Source organism: Colobus angolensis, unplaced genomic scaffold (assembly GCF_000951035.1).
Source record: "Colobus angolensis palliatus isolate OR3802 unplaced genomic scaffold, Cang.pa_1.0 Scaffold10, whole genome shotgun sequence".
NCBI classification, from domain to species: domain Eukaryota; kingdom Metazoa; phylum Chordata; class Mammalia; order Primates; family Cercopithecidae; genus Colobus; species Colobus angolensis.
Genome location: NW_012110919.1, coordinates 13,401,221 through 13,422,532, shown reverse-complemented (window position 1 = coordinate 13,422,532; position 21,312 = coordinate 13,401,221). Strand labels below are relative to the sequence as shown.

The following is a 21,312-nucleotide window of genomic DNA, read 5'->3' as shown; positions in this document are numbered from 1 at the left end:
AAAAAAAAAAAAAAAAAAAAAAGAGAGAAAAGCAAAGTGCTGTTCTTCCTTACTACTTCTTGGTGCAAGGAATACCAATATAATGAATATAATGACTGGAGCTCCAACGTTCATCATGGACCATAAAATGGTCTCGAGGGTAGGGACCAAGGACTAAAATGAGGGAGCAGAATGACAGAAAAAGTCCAGGTCTCAGATAACCATGGAGCTATCATATCAGTCCTGGTTGAGTATCTTTAGACATCTTATATAAAGAGTTATACTTCTCTTTTCTCGAAATAACTATTGTAGTGGAGGTTTCTACTATAATCAGCTAAAACACTGTTCCCAAGTATTATATTGAAATATTTATAAAATAATTGAATATCTTATAAAATATAGTAAACATTTTCTTCTAATTCCAGCTACAGTTATTTATTGCCACTATTTACTACTTTATTGGCACTCAGTAAATATTTAAATAACCAAAAATATTTCCAACACTTTAAAAATAACTAGATATACCCAAATACATTCTAAAACAGTTTATAAAATCTAACATAGGCCGGGCGCGGTGGCTCAAGCCTGTAATCCCAGCACTTTGGGAGGCCGAGACGGGCGGATCACGAGGTCAGGAGATCGAGACCATCCTGGCTAACACGGTGAAACTCCGTCTCTACTAAAAACTACAAAAAACTAGCCGGGCGACGTGGTAGTGCCTGTAGTCCCAGCTACCCGGGAGGCTGAGGCAGGAGAATGGCGTGAACCTGGGAGGCGGAGCTTGCAGTGAGCTGAGATCCGGCCACAGTACTCCAGCCTGGGTGACAGAGCAAGACTCCGTCTCAAAAAAAAAAAAAAAAATCTAACATAGACAAAACCAAGCTGCAAGAGATACTACTCCATTTAATTATTAAATTTATATTCCATTTAAAAAAAAATGCTTGTACAAAAACAGAACAGTCTATTATCTCATGCATATTGCATAATACTGTTCTCATAAATGATACCTATATGTAGTAAAATAACATTATTAATCCATAGAAAAAGTCATACCAATCATTTACCCAACAATGTATGCCAAATGAACAGGTGCACATTAAATCAAGGAAGTGAAATACGAAAGCAATCTTTGACATGAATCAAAAAGAAATCATTTGGGACTAATTTCTTTGTTACAGATTTTTGGTCTAATTAGAAGCTATTCTTATAGCAACCAAATAACAATAACACAAGTCCAAGAAAATTTACCACCAAAATATTTCTTTCAAGTAATAAGTAGCTTTCAGGTAGCTAAATTTTCCCATTTTTAACATGATCCACAAAGCAAAAACATTACCAAGTTACTATAACTGGTGATACTATAATTCAAAATAAATAGAGCTAAATTTTAATTTGATTAAAATAGAATTGTTTAAAAAATACTTACAGGGCATATTGTGTTATTATTTTCACAATTAGAAGTCAAAATCCTACATTTTTTATAAACATCGATCAGATCTAACATATTACTATTCTCCAAGAAATCATCATAAATCTTCTTAATGTCCTCATAATGGTCAGTCACTTCCATATTTTCAACAGGTAAGTTCAATTTCTCATGGAGTAAGTATTTCCATGTCAATAAAACATCACTGAGAGAAACTGTAAATTCTCCACTGTGCTGAAAAGATAATGCCAAAAAAAGAGATAAAGTTGGGTCCCAGAATATTCAATAACTTATAACTGAGATAAGAAATACAAACTAAATTTTGTTAAAGTCTACATTCAATTTTTGTGGGTTTGAAGAGAACACCCAAGTTGAACTATGAGACAATTTTGGAAACTGGATATAAAAGACAAAGGTTTTCATGATTTTATAAAATATGAACAACTAAGGCAAGTTTGCACATGACAAAAATGGTAAATACATAGTCACTGTTACATTTCTTGAAATTCGTCAACCTTCTTCTACCCATAGTGGATGGATAGGTGGGCAGTAAACTATACTTAAATACTATTGATGGGGGAAAATTTTGATTCTTTTTAGTTCCTTTTAGGTCTTTTGGCTAATCTATTTTTAATCTCGTATTTAAAATTCTCAGTGCCATAGTGAATTCCCACATAACATAATATTCCAAGGGTTTAGTCTTAAAATAAGGTCATAAAGATTAATTTTTTAAAATTATGTTTCATTACTATTACAAGGAAAGCAAAACATCAGTGCTAAAACCTTGAGCCATTGCTTCTCGGCCTTTTGGCCAAGACCAAGTGTAAAATCTTGAGCCAGAGATTAATTTTGATTCTTCTCAGCTCATGGACACATGAAACTGTAACAAACAAGTGCTAAAAAGACACAGGTTTCTTTCTATAAGTTGTCAGATGTTAGTAATTAGGCAAAATTATTCTTTCTCTTTTTTGACAGAGTTTCTATTTTTCCCACAAGAAATAAAACAGATTATAACCTGGCTACAGTGACATATAGTTGCCTAGAGACCCACTAATGTTACCAACATGCTTGCATGCCAATATTTTATCTAACTATAAAGCTTTCTTTAAAGTCTTCAATATCTGCATAATAAGTTCTCTCAGTGAACAAGTTGAAGGGTTTTTTAATTGATTCCATTCTGCTCCCTTATTAATGAAATTAATAATGATGCCTTCCAAAAGCTGCCAGCCCTAATTCAGCAAAAATTAAATTCTAGCTACTCCTTTTATTTTTATTTATTTATTTTTTTTGAGACGGCGTATCGCTCTGTCTCCCAGGCTGGAGTGCAGTAGTGCGATCTCAGCTCACTGCAAGCTCCGCCCCCCGGGTTGATGTCATTCACCTACCTCAGCCTTCCAGTAGCTGGGACTACCAGGTGGCCCGCCACTACGCCCTGCTAATTTTTTGTATTTTTTGGTAGAGACGGATTTCACTGTGTTAGCCAGGATGGTCTTGATTTCCTGACCTCGTTATCCGCCTGCCTCCGCCTCCCAGAGTGCTGGGATTATAGGGTGAGCCACCGCGCCTGGCCAATTCTAACTACTCCTTTCTAATACACCATGAGTACTAAATATTGTTAAGTATCTATATATGGTTTATGAAATGTAATACATTGCTGTCTTCCATAGTTAAGTTCCTTTAATATTTTAGTAGTTTCCACTAACACCAAGATCTATCCATTAATTGCATTTAAAGATGGGTGGGTATTGAAGTACAACTATAGTTCACTGGAACTAAACTACAATATAACCTTTACCCAACAAAAATAGAAAGAAATTAAGTACTCCTAAATATGATTTTCTATATATTTGACCCTTTTAAATCTGCATTTTTGTACTTCCTATAATAATTAGCCACTGTTACTACTTACTATCCACATTTAAGACAAAGTGTCCAACTGCCTTAAAATAAGCAGCTCTTTACTCATCTATATAAACAACTAAAAAAATTATCCTGATTGCCCTTAGTGCAGGAGCCTCTTGTGTCATGTAAACGGAAATTAATTCTATTTCATGAAACTAGTTCAATGAATAACCAAAAAAAAAAAATCGGTAACTCTCAAACATTGGATCTACTCTCCAAATGTAGGACATATTTGTAATTTTCCAGCGTTGTACCAAAAACTGTACACTTATTCCTCAACCCCACAAAGGTTACACATCAGAAAATTTCCAAATGGTATTTAAATTAAATAAATCCAGTTATTTAGTTTTAAAACTAAACTGTTTTATCTCAAAAATTCCTAAAACTATTTTTAGTCTGACATCCTTCATGTTTAAAATAAGATTTTGTGTAATGTAAATGCACAACTTATTCTTACTCTTTTGACTATAACTAGTTAAAGTAAAACTATGCAAGCTCTTGATCTTGTGAGAAAAAGTTTTGACTAGATTAACAGTGTTTATACTGGGATTGTAAAAACATTTTAAATCCAAATAAAAATGCACTCCAGATATCAGTTTTCATGATCAGGTGCCCACCATGACAGCATATTCTATTATTCAAACCAGTAACAACTGATTGAGAGAGTCTGTGGTCAAATCAGAAAATATTTTGCTAGGAAAACATGCCAGCTGGCTAATATGTGAAGGAAGTTCAAAATGTTCAGCACTTTAATTCTCTGATGGACATAAGAAGGATTGTATTTCACAAGAATAAAATGAGAAAAGCAAGAGTTACACATTTTCCAAAGCATTTGTACTCTGTACATTATATCATATATTTCTAATAATTCAAAATTTTAAAACTTTTCATTTTTAATTGACTAGATGTTTCGTTGTCATTAGAGAAAAGATAGGTCTACTTAAGAGCACTAATGGGCTATGTGACCTTGGGTAAGATACTGAAACCCTTCAGTCAGTTTCCTTGGTTGTAAAATGAGATTACACAGATTAAATAACACCTGACAAATGATAGGTAATCAAAAATGTCAATTTCCTTTCTCTTCTCCTATTTAAAGTAAAATCATTGTTTTGAGGGGAAAGAGTGGTGATAAAATGTAATACAATTTTAAAAACCTGTTTCTTCTTGTTAGATCACAGTTACATCTTTTCAAATCTGACAGTCAATCACAGGTACTGTAACTGCTTTCCATAAAGGTATAAAATTAACACCTTCATCTGCTTTATGCAATGGAATATTGTAAGTTTCTCAATAAGACAATTTAAGGCAAAAAAAAATAGCCTCTATTAACACGATTGTCAGTCAGATGCAAACTAAGAAGCTAATTCCAAAGAAAGAAAGCCAAAATATTATTTGCCACCTAACGAAATCATATACATTTGCCATATAATGAAGTCAAAAGTCCTCAATGAATCTATAAAGGTTAAATCCTTAGGAGGAGGTTCCAAGATGGCGGAATAGGAACAGCTCCAGTCTACAGCTCCCAGCATGAGCAACGCAGAAGATGGGTGATTTCTGCATTTCCAGCTGAGGTACCAGGTTCATCTCACTGGGGCTTGTTGGACAGTGGGTGCACAGCACAGAGCGTGAGCTGAAGCAGGGAGGGGCATCGCCTCACCCAGGAGGCACAAGGGGTCGGGGAATTCCCTTTCTAGCCAAGGGAAGCCATGACAGAGGGTACCTGGAAAATTGGGACACTCCCACCCTAATACTGTGCTTTTCCAACGGTCTTAGCAAACTGCACACCAGATTACATGCCACGCCTGGCTTGGAGGGTCCCAGGCCCACGGAGCCTCGCTCACTGCTAGCACATCAGTCTGAGATCGAACTGCAAGGCGGCAGCGAGAAATGGGGAAAAGATTCCCGATTTAATAAATCGCGCTGGGAAAACTGGCTAGTCATATGTAGAAAGCTGAAACTGGATCCCTTCCTTACACTTTATACAAAAATTAATTCAAGATGGATCAAAGACTTAAATGTTAGACCTAAAACCATAAAACCCCCAGAAGTAAACCTAGGCAATACTATTCAGGACATAGGCATGGGCAAGGACTTCATGACTAAAACACCAAAAGCAATGGCAACAAAAGCCAAAATTGACAAATGGGATTTAATTAAACTAAAGAGCTTCTGAACAGCAAAAGAAACTACCATCAGAGTGAACAAGCAACCTACAGAATGGGAGAAAATTTTTACAATCTACCCTTCTGACAAAGGGCTAATATCCAGAATCTACAAAAAACTTAAACAAATTTACAGAAAAAATCAAACAACCCCATCAAAAAGTGGGCAAAGGATATGGACAGACATTTTTCAAAAGAAGACATTTATGCAGCCAACAGACACATGGAAAAATGCTCATCATCACTGGTCATCAAAGAAATGCAAATCAAAACCACAATGAGATACCATCTCACACCAGTTAGAATGGCAATCATTAAAAAGTCAGGAAATAACAGGTGCTGAAGAGGATGTGGAGAAATAGGAACATTTTTACACTGTTCGTGGGATTGTAAACTAGTTCAACCATTGTGGAAGACAGTGTGGCGATTCCTCAAGGATCTAGAACTAGAAATATCATTTGACCCAGCCATCCTATTACTGGGAATATACCCAACTATAAAGACACATGCACACATATGTTTATTGCAGCACTATTCACAATAGCAAAGACTTGGAACCAACCCAAATGTCCATCAATGATAGACTGGATTAAGAAAATGTGGACATATACACCATGGAATACTATGCAGCCATAAAAAAGGATGAGTTCATGCCCTTTGTAGGGACATGGATGAAGCTGGAAACCACTATTCTGAACAAACTATCGCAAGGAACAGAAAACCAAACACTGCATGTTCTCACTCATAGGTGGGAATTGAACAATGAGAACACATGGACACAGGAAAGGGAACATCACACACCGGGGCCTGTCATGGGGTAGGGGGATGGGGGAGGGATAGCATTAGGAGATGTACTTAATGTAAATGACAGTTAATGGGTGCAGCATACCAACATGGCATATGTATACATATGTAACAAACCTACACATTGTGCACATGTACCCTAGAACTTAAAGTATAATAATAAAAAAAAAAAAATTAGCAGGCTAAAACTGCTAGAGAGGCACTGTATAATTCAAGCTAAAAAAATTTCCCCCTCAAAAAACATGCTAAAAACCTAAAATGTAAAGGGTATTTTAATATATCTTTTCTTTTCTCCCACTTTAACAGTTAAGAAAAAACAAATATGCCATTAGATAGACTAACAACTCTACTAGGTATTCAAAAGCTTTACTGTGGTCAAATTCGGTTGTAAGAATTATACTTTAAGACTTATATTCTTAAACTTCAGAGAATTAAAAACCTATGTGGTGGCTCATGCCTGTAATCCCAGCACTTTGGGAGGCCAAGGCGGGTGGATTACGAGGTCAGGAGATGGAGACCATCCTGGCTAACACGGTGAAACCCCATCTCCACTAAAAATACAAAAAATTAGCCAGGCATGGTGGTGGGTGCCTATAGTCCCAGCTACTCGGGAGGCTAAGGCAGGAGAATGGTGTCAACCCAGGAGGTGGAGTTTGTGGTGAGTGGAGATCGCGCCACTGCACTCCAGCCTGGGCACAGAGCGAGACTTTGTCTCAAAAAAAAAAAAAAAAAAAAAAGACAACAAAAGAGAAACCTAAATAGAGCTCAAACACAGGATAAAAAATATAAGCAATGGATATACACAACCAACTCTATCTACTTTTAACTACTATATGCTACTCATGAATGCACCTGCAGACATATATGTATGTTGTTTCATATTGTTGAGTGCTTGGAAGTCTGAGCACAGTTGAGGATGTCTAAGCTAACTCTATATGTGGAAAGTTGAAATAAAACTGAACTACAACCCACCACACCCTACACATGTGCACACACATAAAAGAACTGTGAAAAGCTCAGTTGCAACTCACCTCTTCTTTCCCACCCAGAGTCTGAACTTTCACACTGAATTAAGTGAATTAGCAAGTAGAAAATTAGCAAGTAGAGAAACTGAGTGACTGCTACATAGACAAAACCTGAAGAAAAACTGATTTGGATTGAGTATTTCAGCATGTCAAAATTTCTACAATGAGGGTTAAATGTTTTTTGAGGGTATATTTCACTTAGCTTGTTGATATAATCTTATTTATTTCTTTAGAAGTAATTCATAAATAAATGAAAGCAGGTGATTTGAATATAGTCTGATTCCAGAATAACAGCCTTCAATCACTATACAAGACTGATTCTGAAAAATGGCCTCAATTCCTCTCTCATTATTTTCCAGTGTATGGTCACCAAGGTTTAACCCTTAGCTAGTCTATTTATTCAATATTCTCAAACCCATCATTTACCTTAGTACAACTGAGGGGCTCAGCTTGATCTCTCTGATGAAGTCAACTGTCTGATGTCTGAGCATCATATTCTTCTTATGGCTATTAGTTTACATGTATTTGTATGATCCTCTACTTAATGTCTGCCTTATCTACTAGGTAATATGCTTCATGATGGCAGGAGTCAAGTCCAGTTTTGCTCACCGTTTTAACCCCAACACATATCACAATGCCTGGCATATAGTAGAAGTTCAAAAACAGAAAAAGAGAAAAAAGTAATTAGTGGAGGGAAGGAGATTAACATTTATTCAAACAGCTGTATTGGCCTTGTTACTGTTCCTGGAACATTACAGGCATAGTCCCACCTCAGGGCTGCTACACCTGCTCCTCCCTTTGCCTGAGATAGTCCCTTCCCATAAAAATCCCCATGGCTAATGACTTCCCCTCTTTCAAATCTTTGCTCAAATAGTACTTTCCAGGTGAGGCCTTCGCTGACCACCTTGTTTCAAATTCCAACAACCCTTTCATCCCAAACTCTGCATATTCCTTAGTTGCATCTGTTTTATTCTTTTCTGTATGTTTATTATGTACATATTAATAACACTATTATTAATAGCATTTATTATGTCCTAAAAGACTAAATATCTTACAGTACTAGCTATCTCTCCCTAGAAGGTTCACTCTATAAGAACAGAGACTTCTTTCATTACTGTATTCCCAATTTTTACAATGATGTCTAACACACAGTAAAAACTCAGTATTTGTTCAAAAAATGACTATATAAAGTAAAATAACATTTTGTCATTGTTTCAGAGATTCAAAATTTATCTTAACATGCATTGTTTAAAACTGTCAACTATTCTTGGGTAGAAAACACTATCCCTGTTTTAAGATTTTATACTTTTTAATTTTTAAGTGTTAAAATATTCTTCCTTTTTCAAAATGATGATCATAGTATATAGTAACTATTTTTTCTCAATGGCCTTATTTGCAAAAATGAGAAATGGTTAAAATCTGTCAGTGTCTAATAACTTTTTAGAAATTTTACTGGTCTATGGAATCTAAAAATCTGGAAACTACTGACATGTAAAATTAAAACAACTCATCAGAATATCATTTCAGTATCTAGCCCAATAGACCCACTGAAACTAATTCTACCCTTCAAAAATCCTCTTCTCTAGTCAAGCCAGTATCTTTACCAAAGTCAAACCATGACTTTGATTCCCCTGAACCCTTCTTCTGAACTGACTTTCCTCATCATGCCTCCTCTACAGCTTTCTCTTCCTTTATCTAAAATCCATCTAATATCACAAAGCCATTCCTTACCACTCTATCCTACATTCATCCTTTTCTCATCTGAACACCTCCAGCCCTTTAGCTAGGGCTTAATTCCAAACACTAGCCTGGCTCAAGCTACCTAAGTAAGAATCACTTTGTGGAAATTTTTTAAAGGCAGTTTCCAGCATCTCAGTGCAGATCAGAATTTCCAGGATTGGGGTACAAGAGCCAATAGTTTTTAAAAGTTTAGGGAACAAAGAAAGTCTTATTAAATACAAATAATTTGACCACAATAATAGTTACATGTTTATCCTAAGTCTTCCTATTAAACAACAAATGTGCATGTCCCATGTATAATCATACATATGAAGAGTCTAATTTTGAAATAATTCATTTTAAATTCAATTGTAACATTCTGACACAGATACACAGAGGCATTTGTGAAAATGGTGTATTATCATAGAAGGGCACATATTGTAAGGAAATTAATATTCTTAAGTTTATTCAAATGGGCAGCAATGAAATTTTGCTTTAAAAAAACAAGTTAACCTAAATATAGTTTACCAACCTGTTTGTGGTTCTCTGCCATAGAAAGCTGCAATGCCAAGAGCATGGAGTCTGCACCACATAGCGTAGTTCTCTCAGAGTTACAAAGAGCACGCCAGTTCTTTCGAAACTCTTTAATCATATCCAGGACAGACTTCTGATTAAGCACAGCCATTATCTTAAAGTAGGACAGAATACAAAGTTAAAGTACCTTATGTTAACTGGAAATTAACATTTAACATGTATAGGCAAGCACAGATAGAGAAAAATATATAGTGAATGAGAGGTCATTTCGTATTTACCAAGATTGCTTTTAATTACATTTAGGAAAACAAAATAATACAATTTCTGCTCAATCATATTTCCCTTCCCTTTGGTTTCTTAAGCCAAACCTTTTGAAAGAACAAAATGTAGCCTTCAATCCTGAAAATTCACACAAAAACAGACATGCAAATTTACTGCAAAGTTATAATTACAAACATAACTAAAGTTGTATTTAAATATATATATTTGTTTTGAGATAGGTAATATCTGATAAATTGGAAAAAAAAAAAAAAAACCTAAAAAGCCAATTTCCTCCCATCTTACATTGTCCCAAAAGAGGTGGCCTATTTTTCTACCTGTTTGAATCTGGACCAGCCTCATGACTTGATTTAACCAACAGAATGTGGCAAGAATGACGCTGTGGGAGTTCTGAGCTTAGGCCTTAAGTGGTGTGTGCAGAAGTACTAATACAATAGGCCTGAATGCTATCCTTTGAAGCTGGAGTTCAGTCCGGGAACTTAGATTTCAGGAGCGTTTCCAGTAAGAGTGGTTCACTGGGCTAAACTGTTCATTAAAACAATATAGTTTATGCTAAACACTTGCGAGTCTGGAATTTTGGTACATGTCAGACAGTGGATGCCTTTGCACTTAGCCCCCAATAAAAACCCTGGGCACGGAGTCTCTAATAAGCTTCCCTGGTAGATAATTCACATGTGTTGTCACAACCTGTTACTGGAGGAATTGTGTCCTGTGTGACCACCAGAGTATCACCTAGCAGTGTCCCACCCAAACTGCTGATCCACAGAATCAGAAGGAAAGGGTTATTTTAAAACCTTAACTTTTGAAATGGTTTGTTACACTATACTACATAACCAATAAAATAACTAATATTTAGGAGCTTACTTGGTGGAGATACTTTTCAAAAGCTTAATATTGATTACCTCACTCAATTCTCACAAGTGTCCAATAAGACAGGTCTGTTATTATCCTCATTTTACCTAATATCCTCCATGTCTCTCAGCTTGTAAGTGGACAAACAGCATAAACTTAAGACGTCTAACTCTATAAGCTGTGTTCCTAAAGCATCATATTAAATAACTTCTCCTGATGCACACAAAAGCCTTTCAAAATAATTTGAGGCAGTGCCATTGTTTCATGTACCCAAGACTACACAAGGCATCCAATTCCTTTCTCTGAGTTTACAGACATGCCTGCTAAAAGTTTTTTTTTCCTACTTTAAGTACTCAAGTCTAGGCATACTCACATGCCTATCATCTTATTTGGGGCATTTTCCTGCACTCATTCCATTTCCTGACTCCTGCTATGCATTTCTTCTACTTTTATGTGGCATAAACAGAATCTTAGATGTTTACTGGCATCTTTGGTTTGTATAATCAAGAACAAAGACATATGCCACTTGCAAAATAATTGAATTATAGATACAATCTATGATGCAACTTAAAAATACAGGTAGAAAAATCAGAGATTAATTATTTACATAAATGCAAAACCTAGTAAATAGCTAAGAGTTGTATTTCTCTTCAAAAAATCACCCTCATCTCTTGAAAGAAAAAAAAAGTGAAGAAGTGTCAGCTTCAGTGACATGGTCACTTTGCCTGAAATAAATTTTTGGGAGTAAATTACTTACCGGTATTATCTAAAGGTCGTATTATGAGATTTGATTGCTATTAATGAAGACTCACTTGGGAATTAAGACTATTCCGAAATGTGGCTCCACCACTTACTGGCTGCGAGATCTTGGCCAAGTTATATCACCTTTCCCTGTCTCAGCTTCCTCATAATGAAAATGAAAACCCTATCCCATAGGGTTTTATGACGAGTAAACAACATAAACACAAGTAAAGCTTTTAGAACAGTGCCTGGCATGTATAAAAGCACATTAACTATTATCACGCATTATGAGTTTCTAAGTTGTTTTGAGTTAAAAGTAAAAGAGCATTGGCCTAGCATGGTGGTTCACACCTGTAATCCCAGCACTTTGGGAAGCCGAGGCTCACCTGAGGTTAGGAATTCGAGACCAGGCTGGCCAACATGGTGAAACCATGTCTGCTAAAAATTAGTTGGGTGTGGTGGCATGTGCCCCAGCTACTCGGGAAGCTGAGAGAGGAGAATTGCTTGAACCAGGGAGGCGGAGGTTGCAGTGAGCCAAGATAGCACTACTGCACTCCAGCCTAGGTGACAGAGTAAGACTCCGTCTTAAAAAAAAAAAAAAAGCATTACTATGGTGACAGAAAACCAAGAGTCTCATTCAGGGATCAGCTATTTCTAAAGGAACAAACAGTAAATATTTGAGGCAGGCACAACTACTCACTTTGACCTTCTAGTGTGAAAATCGCCACGGACATACATAAACAAGCAAATGAGCACAGCTGTGCTCCAATAAAACTTTTTTTATGGACATTGAAATTTGAATTTCATGTAATTTTTACAAATCACAAAACATTATTCATTTTTCCCCCAACCATATAAACATGTAAGACTCATTCTTAGCTAAGGAGCTGGCTGCACAAAAACAGGCAGCACAGATAGTTTGCCAACCCCTGGTCTAGTCCCAGCTCTTCCTGTAGCTAGCTGGGTGAGGGAGCCTATGCGATAAGCCTTACACGTGGTTGCCTAGGTAGAAGCATCATTACACAGAAATACTTCCCTTCCAGTCCCTTGTGAGGAGTCAATGAGACAATAAATATGCCAGCACTCTGAATGGCAGGCTGCACTATACAAGAAAAAAAACAGTAGCCAAAGGCAGCAGCGATAACACTTATTTTTTAAAAATTGGATTCCAGCTGCTCTAGAGCAAAAACTGTGAGACAAAAAATTGTCACTGGGCAGGCAGTGTGAAATGGTTGAAAGAACTACATTTTCGAGTCAGATATCACTTCCAGGCTCCCCCATTTATGACCTGTAGTCCTTCGGTATTTAAAATCTCTAATGAGCATAAGTTTCTTCACCTGCAAAACCAGGAAGGGAATTCCTACCTCACAGAATGAGACGTCAGTGCAACGAGTACACAACCCACCTAGTGCCAGGCATTTAGTAGGTGCTCAATTAAAAAACTGCACTCAACATCATTATCAGTGTTAGAGTGCAAGTCCCAAAGGTTCCTTGGGAGGCTGTAACTAATCAGAAGTAGGAGAAAGTTGAGGAATTGGAGTCTGCGTGCATAGTGGGACTAGAATCCTGATTTCCTGTCTAACTAATGGAAGTTAAGCAGGCCTCTATGGGCCTGTCTTCCAAGCTGCAAACGAACCCTCAGGACCTTCCAGCTCCATCGCTAGATACTGTGAACTCCACCTACAGCCCCCAGGCCCAACCAGACTCGAGCGCGAAGTCACTGCACCATAATACTTCGGTCCCACAGCACTTTGCTACGACCGGGTATTATAGTGCAAAACACCCTCAAAAGCCACAGCCTGAAACATCACTTAAAAATGAGACAGTGCGGGTGGGGCAGACGCGAGATTTACCTGGTTAGGCGTAGACCCGAAGACGTACGCTTGAGCTTGCAGAAAGTTCCCCCAAGGATGGCCCTCCCACGGCCGCCTCAGTCGCAGCTGAATACATTTCAAACCTCGCGGGAGACCTCGGGAGCCAATCGCTGCGCTCGCCCTCCGACCCGGAAGCAGAGCCAGAGCGCGTCGCAGCAGTCCCCAAGGAAGACCAGCTTGTCTCTGGTCGGTTCCCGGCGCTCTGCGGTGCGTATCGAGCGGGGAGCCCAAGAGGCCGCGATGCTTTTCTGCCGGCCGCCCAGCCCTGCCTTTCTATCCCCGGGAGTTCTTCCTTCCCACCTCGGGTCCCGGGAGGTGGGAGCGGGGTCTTGAGGAACTCGCCTGGCCCGGGGAGAGGTGTCGGGGCTCATTGCAGGGAGTTATATTGTTCTCTCCCTTCTTCTCTGCCCTTCTAGTTTTACAGGGGCAAGTCCTGCCGAACATGTATGGTGAGGCCCTGGGCACTGCTTTAATGAGCAGTAGGTGTGGGAACTGCACAATATCCTGACCTCGAATCTCTTGCACTTCCTATACCTCTCTGCCTCCATGTCCATAACACTTGCTGGTCACCCTTAACAAGTCTCCAGTCCCGGATGTCCATTCCTAAGGTTACTAGTTTATAAGCGTCTCGAGGTGGGACTCATCTGATTCTCAGTAGATACTTTTAAGGTGCTTGATATGTTTGTTACTGAGCCCGTCTGTTTTCAGGACAACCCTTGTGTCGAATTTTTTAAAAAACCAAAAACTCTAAAACCTATAATTCTCCTGTGGGAATGCTACTTCCAGAGTGCACACTAGTCCCTGACGGTTAGTTAAAGTCTTGTGCCTAGTTTTAAGAATATTACTATTTTAAATTTTATTTTAAGTTCCGGGATACGTGTGCGGGACGTGTAGGTTTATTACAAAGGTAAACGTGTGCTATGGTGGTTTGCTGCACTTGTCAACCCATCACCTAAGTATTAAGCTCCACATGCATTAGCTCTTTATCCTGATGCTCTCCCTTCCCCCAGCCCCCCGAACATTATTTTTGTATCACAAATTTTGGCACTCCTTACAACAGATCGTGTATTTTATATCTATTTATATTGTAGCCCTTTTCACGTTGAGTCATAACTATCGCTAAATTGTGGACTCCTTTAAGCCAGAAGGCTGTTTTTTTCTTCATTAGCACTGGTTCTCCACACACAATGAAGTCTTCCAAATCCTGGCCCTGCTTACAAGCTTGGCAAGTTAGTTAACCTACTGAAGCTACAGTTTCTCCATCTGCAAAATGGAGACCAGAGGTAGTACCTGCCTTTAGATTTGTACAGATATTAGATGTGGTCATGTCGGTAAAATCCTTAATGTGGCACCTACAAATAGTGGTTCATAAAAGTTATTAATTTTTATTAACATTTGCTATTAAAATGATTCCATCTTCAGATGAAATACTTTTTGTTTTAGATAATCTAAACAGAGCTTTATGGTGTTATTGTCTGCTAGAATCACAGATACGGGAAAAAGCTGTAGAGCCAATGTGGAACCATTAATAACTAGATTTAATATTTTTCCTTCAGTTTCTGTCCCTTGATAAGTACTTTAAATGTTTCTTTTGAGCTTTCTGTCTCATTTTAACACCACAACCTTATTTTGATGCATTTGCTTAATGACTAACACTTCGACCATTCTAATTGTACCTGTGCTGTAATCCACAGTTTCGTGACCTTGTCCAGTAGAAGGCTATTTAATTTTCACAACTGCTTGAATTTTGACATACAAGATGAAGCAAGATGCCTCAAGAAATGCTGCCTACACTGTGGATTGTGAAGATTATGTGCATGTGGTAGAATTTAATCCCTTTGAGAATGGGGATTCAGGAAACTTAATTGCATATGGTGGCAATAATTATGTGGTCATTGGCACGTGTACGTTTCAGGTTAGTCTATAAAACTGCACCGAATGACAGTGAACATATTTCACTGATAAGAGAACTTACACAAACCAAATCTAAACTTTGAAACTATATTGAGTTTGAATGTTAAAAAAAAAAAGATAAAGCCCATAGAGAAAGATGTTCCCAGTTATATGTGCCTGAGATTTATGTAAACATTATATAGATAGTGAAAAAGAATAGTATGAGGCTTCTCTTTTGCTTCATGATCATTAATGGAATATTCTGATAACTGAAGGCTATGATTAACTGAACAGTGGTTATGTACAGGAAAAAAAACAATATAAATGAGATCCAATTAATTACGGTTTTTCTACATCCTGCTTTGACATGAAACCAGCTAATATTGAGAGCCTGGAAAATGATCTTCTAGGAGATTTTATAGCTTTGATAATATTCAGCTTTCCTATTAGTATGCTGTCATACTTTTTGTGCATCTGAAGTATGCAGAGTATGGAGTCTTATTAATTGAGGCAGTTAAGCATAGCTATTAAGAGCGTGAATTCTAGAACTGGAATGCCTACATGTTTACTCCTGCTTTACTTACTTCTTACTAGCTATGAGACCTTGAATAAGATATTTAGCCTCTCCTGTAAACAAGAGGAAAACAATGCTCAAATTTTAGTATGTGTAAAATTCCGAGAGGGCATCTGACAACATTGTAATCCATATATGTGTTTTAGTTGTCATTGATATGGGCAGTGGTAACACTCTCAGATTTAATCACCAAAGTAACATTGCTTTGTGGTGAACATAAACCATGTTTTCTCAGAGGAAAACTAGTTTTACACGTAAGAGAGACTTTGAACAACGAAGGTTCAAGCGTCAGGACTATCTGGCTAAGCCTTTGTCAGAATATTATTATTTTTATTATTATTATTATTATTTTTGAGACAGAGTCTTGCTTGGTCGCCCATGCTGGAGTGCACTGGTGTGACCTCAGCTCACTACAGCCTTCATCTCCTGGGTTCAATTGATTCTCCTGCCTCAGCCTCCTGAGTAGTTGGGATTACAGGCATGCGCCACCACACCCAGCTAATTTTTGTATTTTTAGTAGGGGCTTTCATGATGTTGGCCAGACTGGTCTCGAACTCCGGACCTCATGTCATCCGCCCGCCTTGGCCTCCCAAAGTGCTGGGATTACAGGTGTAAGCCACCCTGTGTGGCCTATCAGAATATTATTAATAGAACTGTATTTCTCAAATTATAATTAATGCGGTAATTTGGAAGTGTCCAATTTTCTAAGGTTTAAAGTAACTATCACTAAAGTGATATTATATCATTATAAATGTTATTTCCTCCTTTACTGAAAAGGCAATTCTGTATCTTTTTTTTTTTTTTTGATAGGGAGTCTTGCTGTGTCACCCTGGTTGGAGTGCAGTAGTGTGATCTCTGCTCACTGCAACCTCTGCCTCCTGACTTTAAGCAATTATCCTGCCTCAGCCTCCTGAGTAGCTGGGATTACAGGCGCGTGCCATCATGCCCAGCTAACTTTTTTGTATTTTCAGTAGAGACAGGGTTTCACCATGTTGGTCAGGCTGGTCTTGAACTCCTGACCTCATGATCTGCCTGCTTCAGCTTCCCAAAGTGCTGGGATCACAGGCGTGAGCCATCATGCCCAGCGGCAATTCTGAATCTTACAGTATTCTGACATCAGAAGTGCAATTTGGCATTTTATAGCACAATAAATATATAAAGCTTTACAAATTGGAATATAGTCATATTTAAGAGGAAATATGAATTAAAAGTTTCGTTTGTTGCTGTCTGAGTAGAATATGACAGCTCCTAGGCTATTTCATACTGTCTCTTTGGGTGGGGGGTAGAAATTACTACCTTTTAGACTAAATATGACCCTCAGCCTCACTTACATGGACATGGTTTAGGATCATAAAAAGTTATATGATTAAAACAATGTTACATACTTGAAAAAGACTGAGGAAAAACCATTTCTCTAATGCAGGCCACCAGTGCACAAAAGAGTAAAGCAGCCTCCTACAGGTAAAACTAATTTTTGCTTCATTACTTCTAAAATTAATAACTGAACATAAAATTGTATTCAAAAACACTGAAAAATGTTTATCTCATTTATGATTAAGAAATGTTGAGAGAGAAAGTCAGTGGAGAACAAATTAGGAAAAGAGAAAGGCAAAGATGAGAGAGGGAGAAGATGGGAGAGAGAAGGAAAATGACAACGTGAGAAAAAAGAACTAGTATAAACATTTGTGTTCTGTTATGTTTTATGGTCACATGTATTGTCTCAGTTGACCCTCATACCTGTGAGATTAGCAATGTAGGTCTCATGCCCAAATTACTAAGGAAAAAATTAGATTTTTATTAATTTGGACAATAGTAAACACAAATTATATTCTGCACCAGACATTGGAAATACAATTCAGTAAGTCCATTTCAAAATAAATTATTGCTTTTCTTTGAAGTTATTTTTTATCTAGCTAAACACTGTTAAACCTTATTGCTATTCTGTTGTCCTAGAACCTTCAAGTTCCATTGCACCCAGTTTCATGCCTCTTGTCTTGAGAGAAAACTAAGTAAAGGTAAATTAAGTGGAAAGATCTCCACATTCCTCTCAGAAAAATAATCCTTATTTTAAGGCTATTTAGAAAACGTTGTAGATATAGTGAATTTGAATTTCAACAAAGCATTTTTCAGAATCTCATGCTGTCTCTTTGATTATGATGGACATATGAGCTTCTGCACGATAGTACTGTTTACTGGTGTCATGTATTTGTCAGATATTCCTTAAGTACATACTGGGTGCCAAGACATGAAAAAAGCAAGGACTGTATCCTTAAGGAAATATTTAAATATAAAGCAGAGCAATAAGAAAACTGCTATAAAAACCTTTGTTAAAGGGCAGAGGAGCATGAACATGTATGCTTGCCTAAATCAGTGTTCTCATCCAAGTTATAGTAGAGGCCTCAATTCACTAATGAAGACCCCTTGAATAGACTTAGAAATCTGCTATGTATTTTACACTTTTTAAAGTGTACACGTATCAAGTAGAACTAGCCACATTTCACGTGCTTCGTAAGGTCCTGTGTGGCTAGTGGCTACCATATCAGACAGCACAGTTCTCTCTGCATTTTCCTCTGTAAATTGACAATAATCTTTAATATAATAATAATATTCTTTAGTTCTCAGCAGTATATTATGATTCAGAGAAGATAATATATTTTAATACAAATTTCAGGGTAGTATCTAAATGTTTAAAACTGTGAAAGAGGTATTAGACTCAGAATGGTAAGTGGATTTTATGTTATTTGTCACCTCTATTTGAGTGGACAGAGTTGTTGCTTATAATGCTTTCAGGCTAAGGCTGAATCCGCTGCTTAGTGTGTCTTCACCTAGAGGAGATCAACTATGGCCAGATACTTGCCATCGTTAATTTAGACTGACTTGGTGTGGTTCCAGAGATGGAACATGGAATAATGAGTAGAATTTACATGGAAACAGATTTTGGCTTAATGTGAAGAACTCTTCTAATAATTAGAGTTATTCCCCAATTGAATAAACTTTCCAAAGAAGTAGCTAGTTCCCTCTCACTGGAAATGTTCAGAGAGAGGGGTTGTGTAAACTCAGATGCTCTCCTAGGGATTCAAACATTGGGGGAAAGAATTGAACTAGAGAAACTTCACAGTCTTAACTAACTGAAATTCTGTATTTGGCCTTAAATAGGTGTAGTAGGAGGGCCTGCCAGTTTCAAACCCTTATAATAGCACTTCCATCAACCTGGCTTTGCTCCAACCTCAAATATGCCGAAGCCTTGTATAATCATTTGTATTATAGCAAGTTTTCCAAAGTGTCTTAATTTCCTGCCTATACAATTCTGCTTACACCCCAAATTAAATCCAAAATAGCATTTGTCTCTGCCTATACCACACACACACCCTGGCCTTTTAGTTGGCTCAGTGGCAAACAGTGCTGCCAGGAAAAAAGGTTTCACTGGTAATACAAAAAGCCCAGGCTATACAGTCCCTGGGATTTCTTTATCCCCATGACCACCCAGTAATCCTATATGTGATTTGGGTAACAAATTATAGGACCTGATTGTCAATAATATTGTTGCAACAGCAAGAGGATGTGTATTTACATGTAAAAACTTCATTTTTAAGAGACTGATTTGTCAACTTTGGAAAAATAGATGTAATCCAAACTGTGAAGTCAGCTATGATTAGGCTCCTAAACTTATTTTAAAATTGCTTAGTGGCTGCTGTCTTGGCATATCTGGCTGTTAGCTATACAACTATTATACACACAAATTACGAAGTAGTAAAATTTGACAGTGTTTTTCTTTCCTTGATATGTGTATTTCTATTCTTTCATTTATGGAAAAACTTTTTGCTGTTAACTTTAAGTTCACCTGAAATTTGAAGTTATTTTCAAAGGGTATCTGAATTATATAGAGAAAGGTGTGTAGTATATTTGTGAAATGACTTTACTAGGATCCCATAGGCTATCCTGGAAAAATCAGTGTATCTACTTGGATTTCATTCAAGTAGACATTATAAAACTTTGCATTTAGATTCTGGGTGAATGGAATTCTTAGAGCAGTAATTCCTATCAATATAGACATACGTATTTCATTAAATATCAAGTTTCACCTGCTAGATTTTTTTTTTCCCTGATACTAAAAATAACTGTAGTTAACACACAAGATTTCTTGGACAAATTTGTCATGAAAATTTGGCGTTAGTCTCTAGACCCAGTTCAGGTATTGATTTAAATAGCAGAACAATGATATACTTTTTTTAAAAATTGCAAAAATTTTTTTATCATTTTTTTTCTTTTTTACCTTTCCTGTGGTGCTGAGCAGTATTTTAATGCTTATAAAATATGTGTTATCCATAAAGGCATAAAGAGTAATAAGATGGATCCCTATATACCTGCTGCCTATTTTAAGAAAAGGAACATTAGCAATTCTTTTGAGGCCCCCTAAGTATCCTTCCCTTACTCATGGTAGGTATTTTGCATGGCAGGGTTTTCTTTTTGTTTGTCTGTTTTTTCCTGCTTCCTCCTTAAGGGCCCTGGATCTATGCAGAGATCTCTGATCTGGCATCCTTCCTTGTCCTGGCACTAGGATTTGTCTCCTCTCTCTTGCAAACTGAAGCTTTAAATCATTGCATGTAGGCAGATGCCCTTATAACGGCTGCATACCTTGGTAGTTGTTTGCTTGTCTGTATTTGAATTTTTGCAATGTTGTAATGGGAGAACTTTTCAGGTTATTGTCCCCATTGCCAGCGATGGATGGCTTGACTTTTAAAGTTGATTTTTTTTCTCACCTTCCTATGAAGATAAACTGAAATCATTTTAGTAGGGCTGAACTAGATAAATAAGCCAACTTTATTAAGCATTTATTCCCAGAATCAAATATCTAAAACTAACCAGATTATTTCTTACATATTCACTATTCATAGACTGTCCAGATGAATTATTTGTACCATCTTACACACATATAATGCCACATGTAACACTACATGAACATTGTTGACACTGATTATAAAGACTTTGAGGTCTTTATGAGGTCCCAAAGTACTTTCCATGTAATCAGAATGTTCAGTGTATTTTTTTTAATATTGTCGGTAGATAATCCGGTTCTGGTAATTCATTTACCTAGAATATTTTGATTCTTTAGAGCATTCCATTTTCTTTGTTTTCTTTTTTTATAAAGTAGAGAGAGGTCTCACTATGTTGCCCAGTCTGATCTAAGACTCCTGAGCTCCAGCAATCCTTCCACCTCAGCCTCGCAAAGTGTTGGGATTATAGACATGAGCCAACATGCCTGACCAAGCAGTCCCTTTTCATTGAACTTATTATGAAATGCCTCCTAAGATAAAGTAGAACATATTTACTGTTTGTTTCTAGTTGCCTTAGAGAGTTACTTTGTGAGGCTTAGACAACTTTGGATTTTTTTTTTTAATTCAATGAACTAGTTAAATCTTAATATGTAACTTGCTTTTGAACTTTTCTAAAGCATAAACATAACCTTCTGATAAATTCATTATAATGAAATACAGAATATTATATTGTTTGTTCTCATTACTTACTAAAACATTTACTGTGTGTGCTT

At 37.1% G+C, this 21,312-nt stretch overlaps 2 protein-coding genes across 2 annotated transcripts in view; one reads left to right on the top strand and one right to left on the bottom strand.

Moving 5' to 3' along the window:
• PARPBP (PARP1 binding protein) overlaps nucleotides 1-13,377 on the bottom strand; it is a 65,904-nt gene extending 52,527 nt beyond the window's left edge. Inside the window, exons 1-3 of the mRNA XM_011935003.1 lie at nucleotides 13,277-13,377; nucleotides 9,550-9,705; nucleotides 1,406-1,639 (exon numbers count right to left, since the gene is read on the bottom strand). Of these exons, the coding sequence (XP_011790393.1) occupies nucleotides 1,406-1,639; nucleotides 9,550-9,702 (387 nt within the window). The 5' untranslated portion in view covers nucleotides 9,703-9,705; nucleotides 13,277-13,377. The remainder of the gene's footprint in view (nucleotides 1-1,405; nucleotides 1,640-9,549; nucleotides 9,706-13,276) is intronic.
• A 765-nt stretch (nucleotides 13,378-14,142) lies between these two features.
• NUP37 (nucleoporin 37kDa) overlaps nucleotides 14,143-21,312 on the top strand; it is a 45,785-nt gene continuing 38,615 nt past the window's right edge. The window contains exons 1-2 of the mRNA XM_011935015.1: nucleotides 14,143-14,580; nucleotides 14,992-15,212. Of these exons, the coding sequence (XP_011790405.1) occupies nucleotides 15,057-15,212 (156 nt within the window). The 5' untranslated portion in view covers nucleotides 14,143-14,580; nucleotides 14,992-15,056. The remainder of the gene's footprint in view (nucleotides 14,581-14,991; nucleotides 15,213-21,312) is intronic.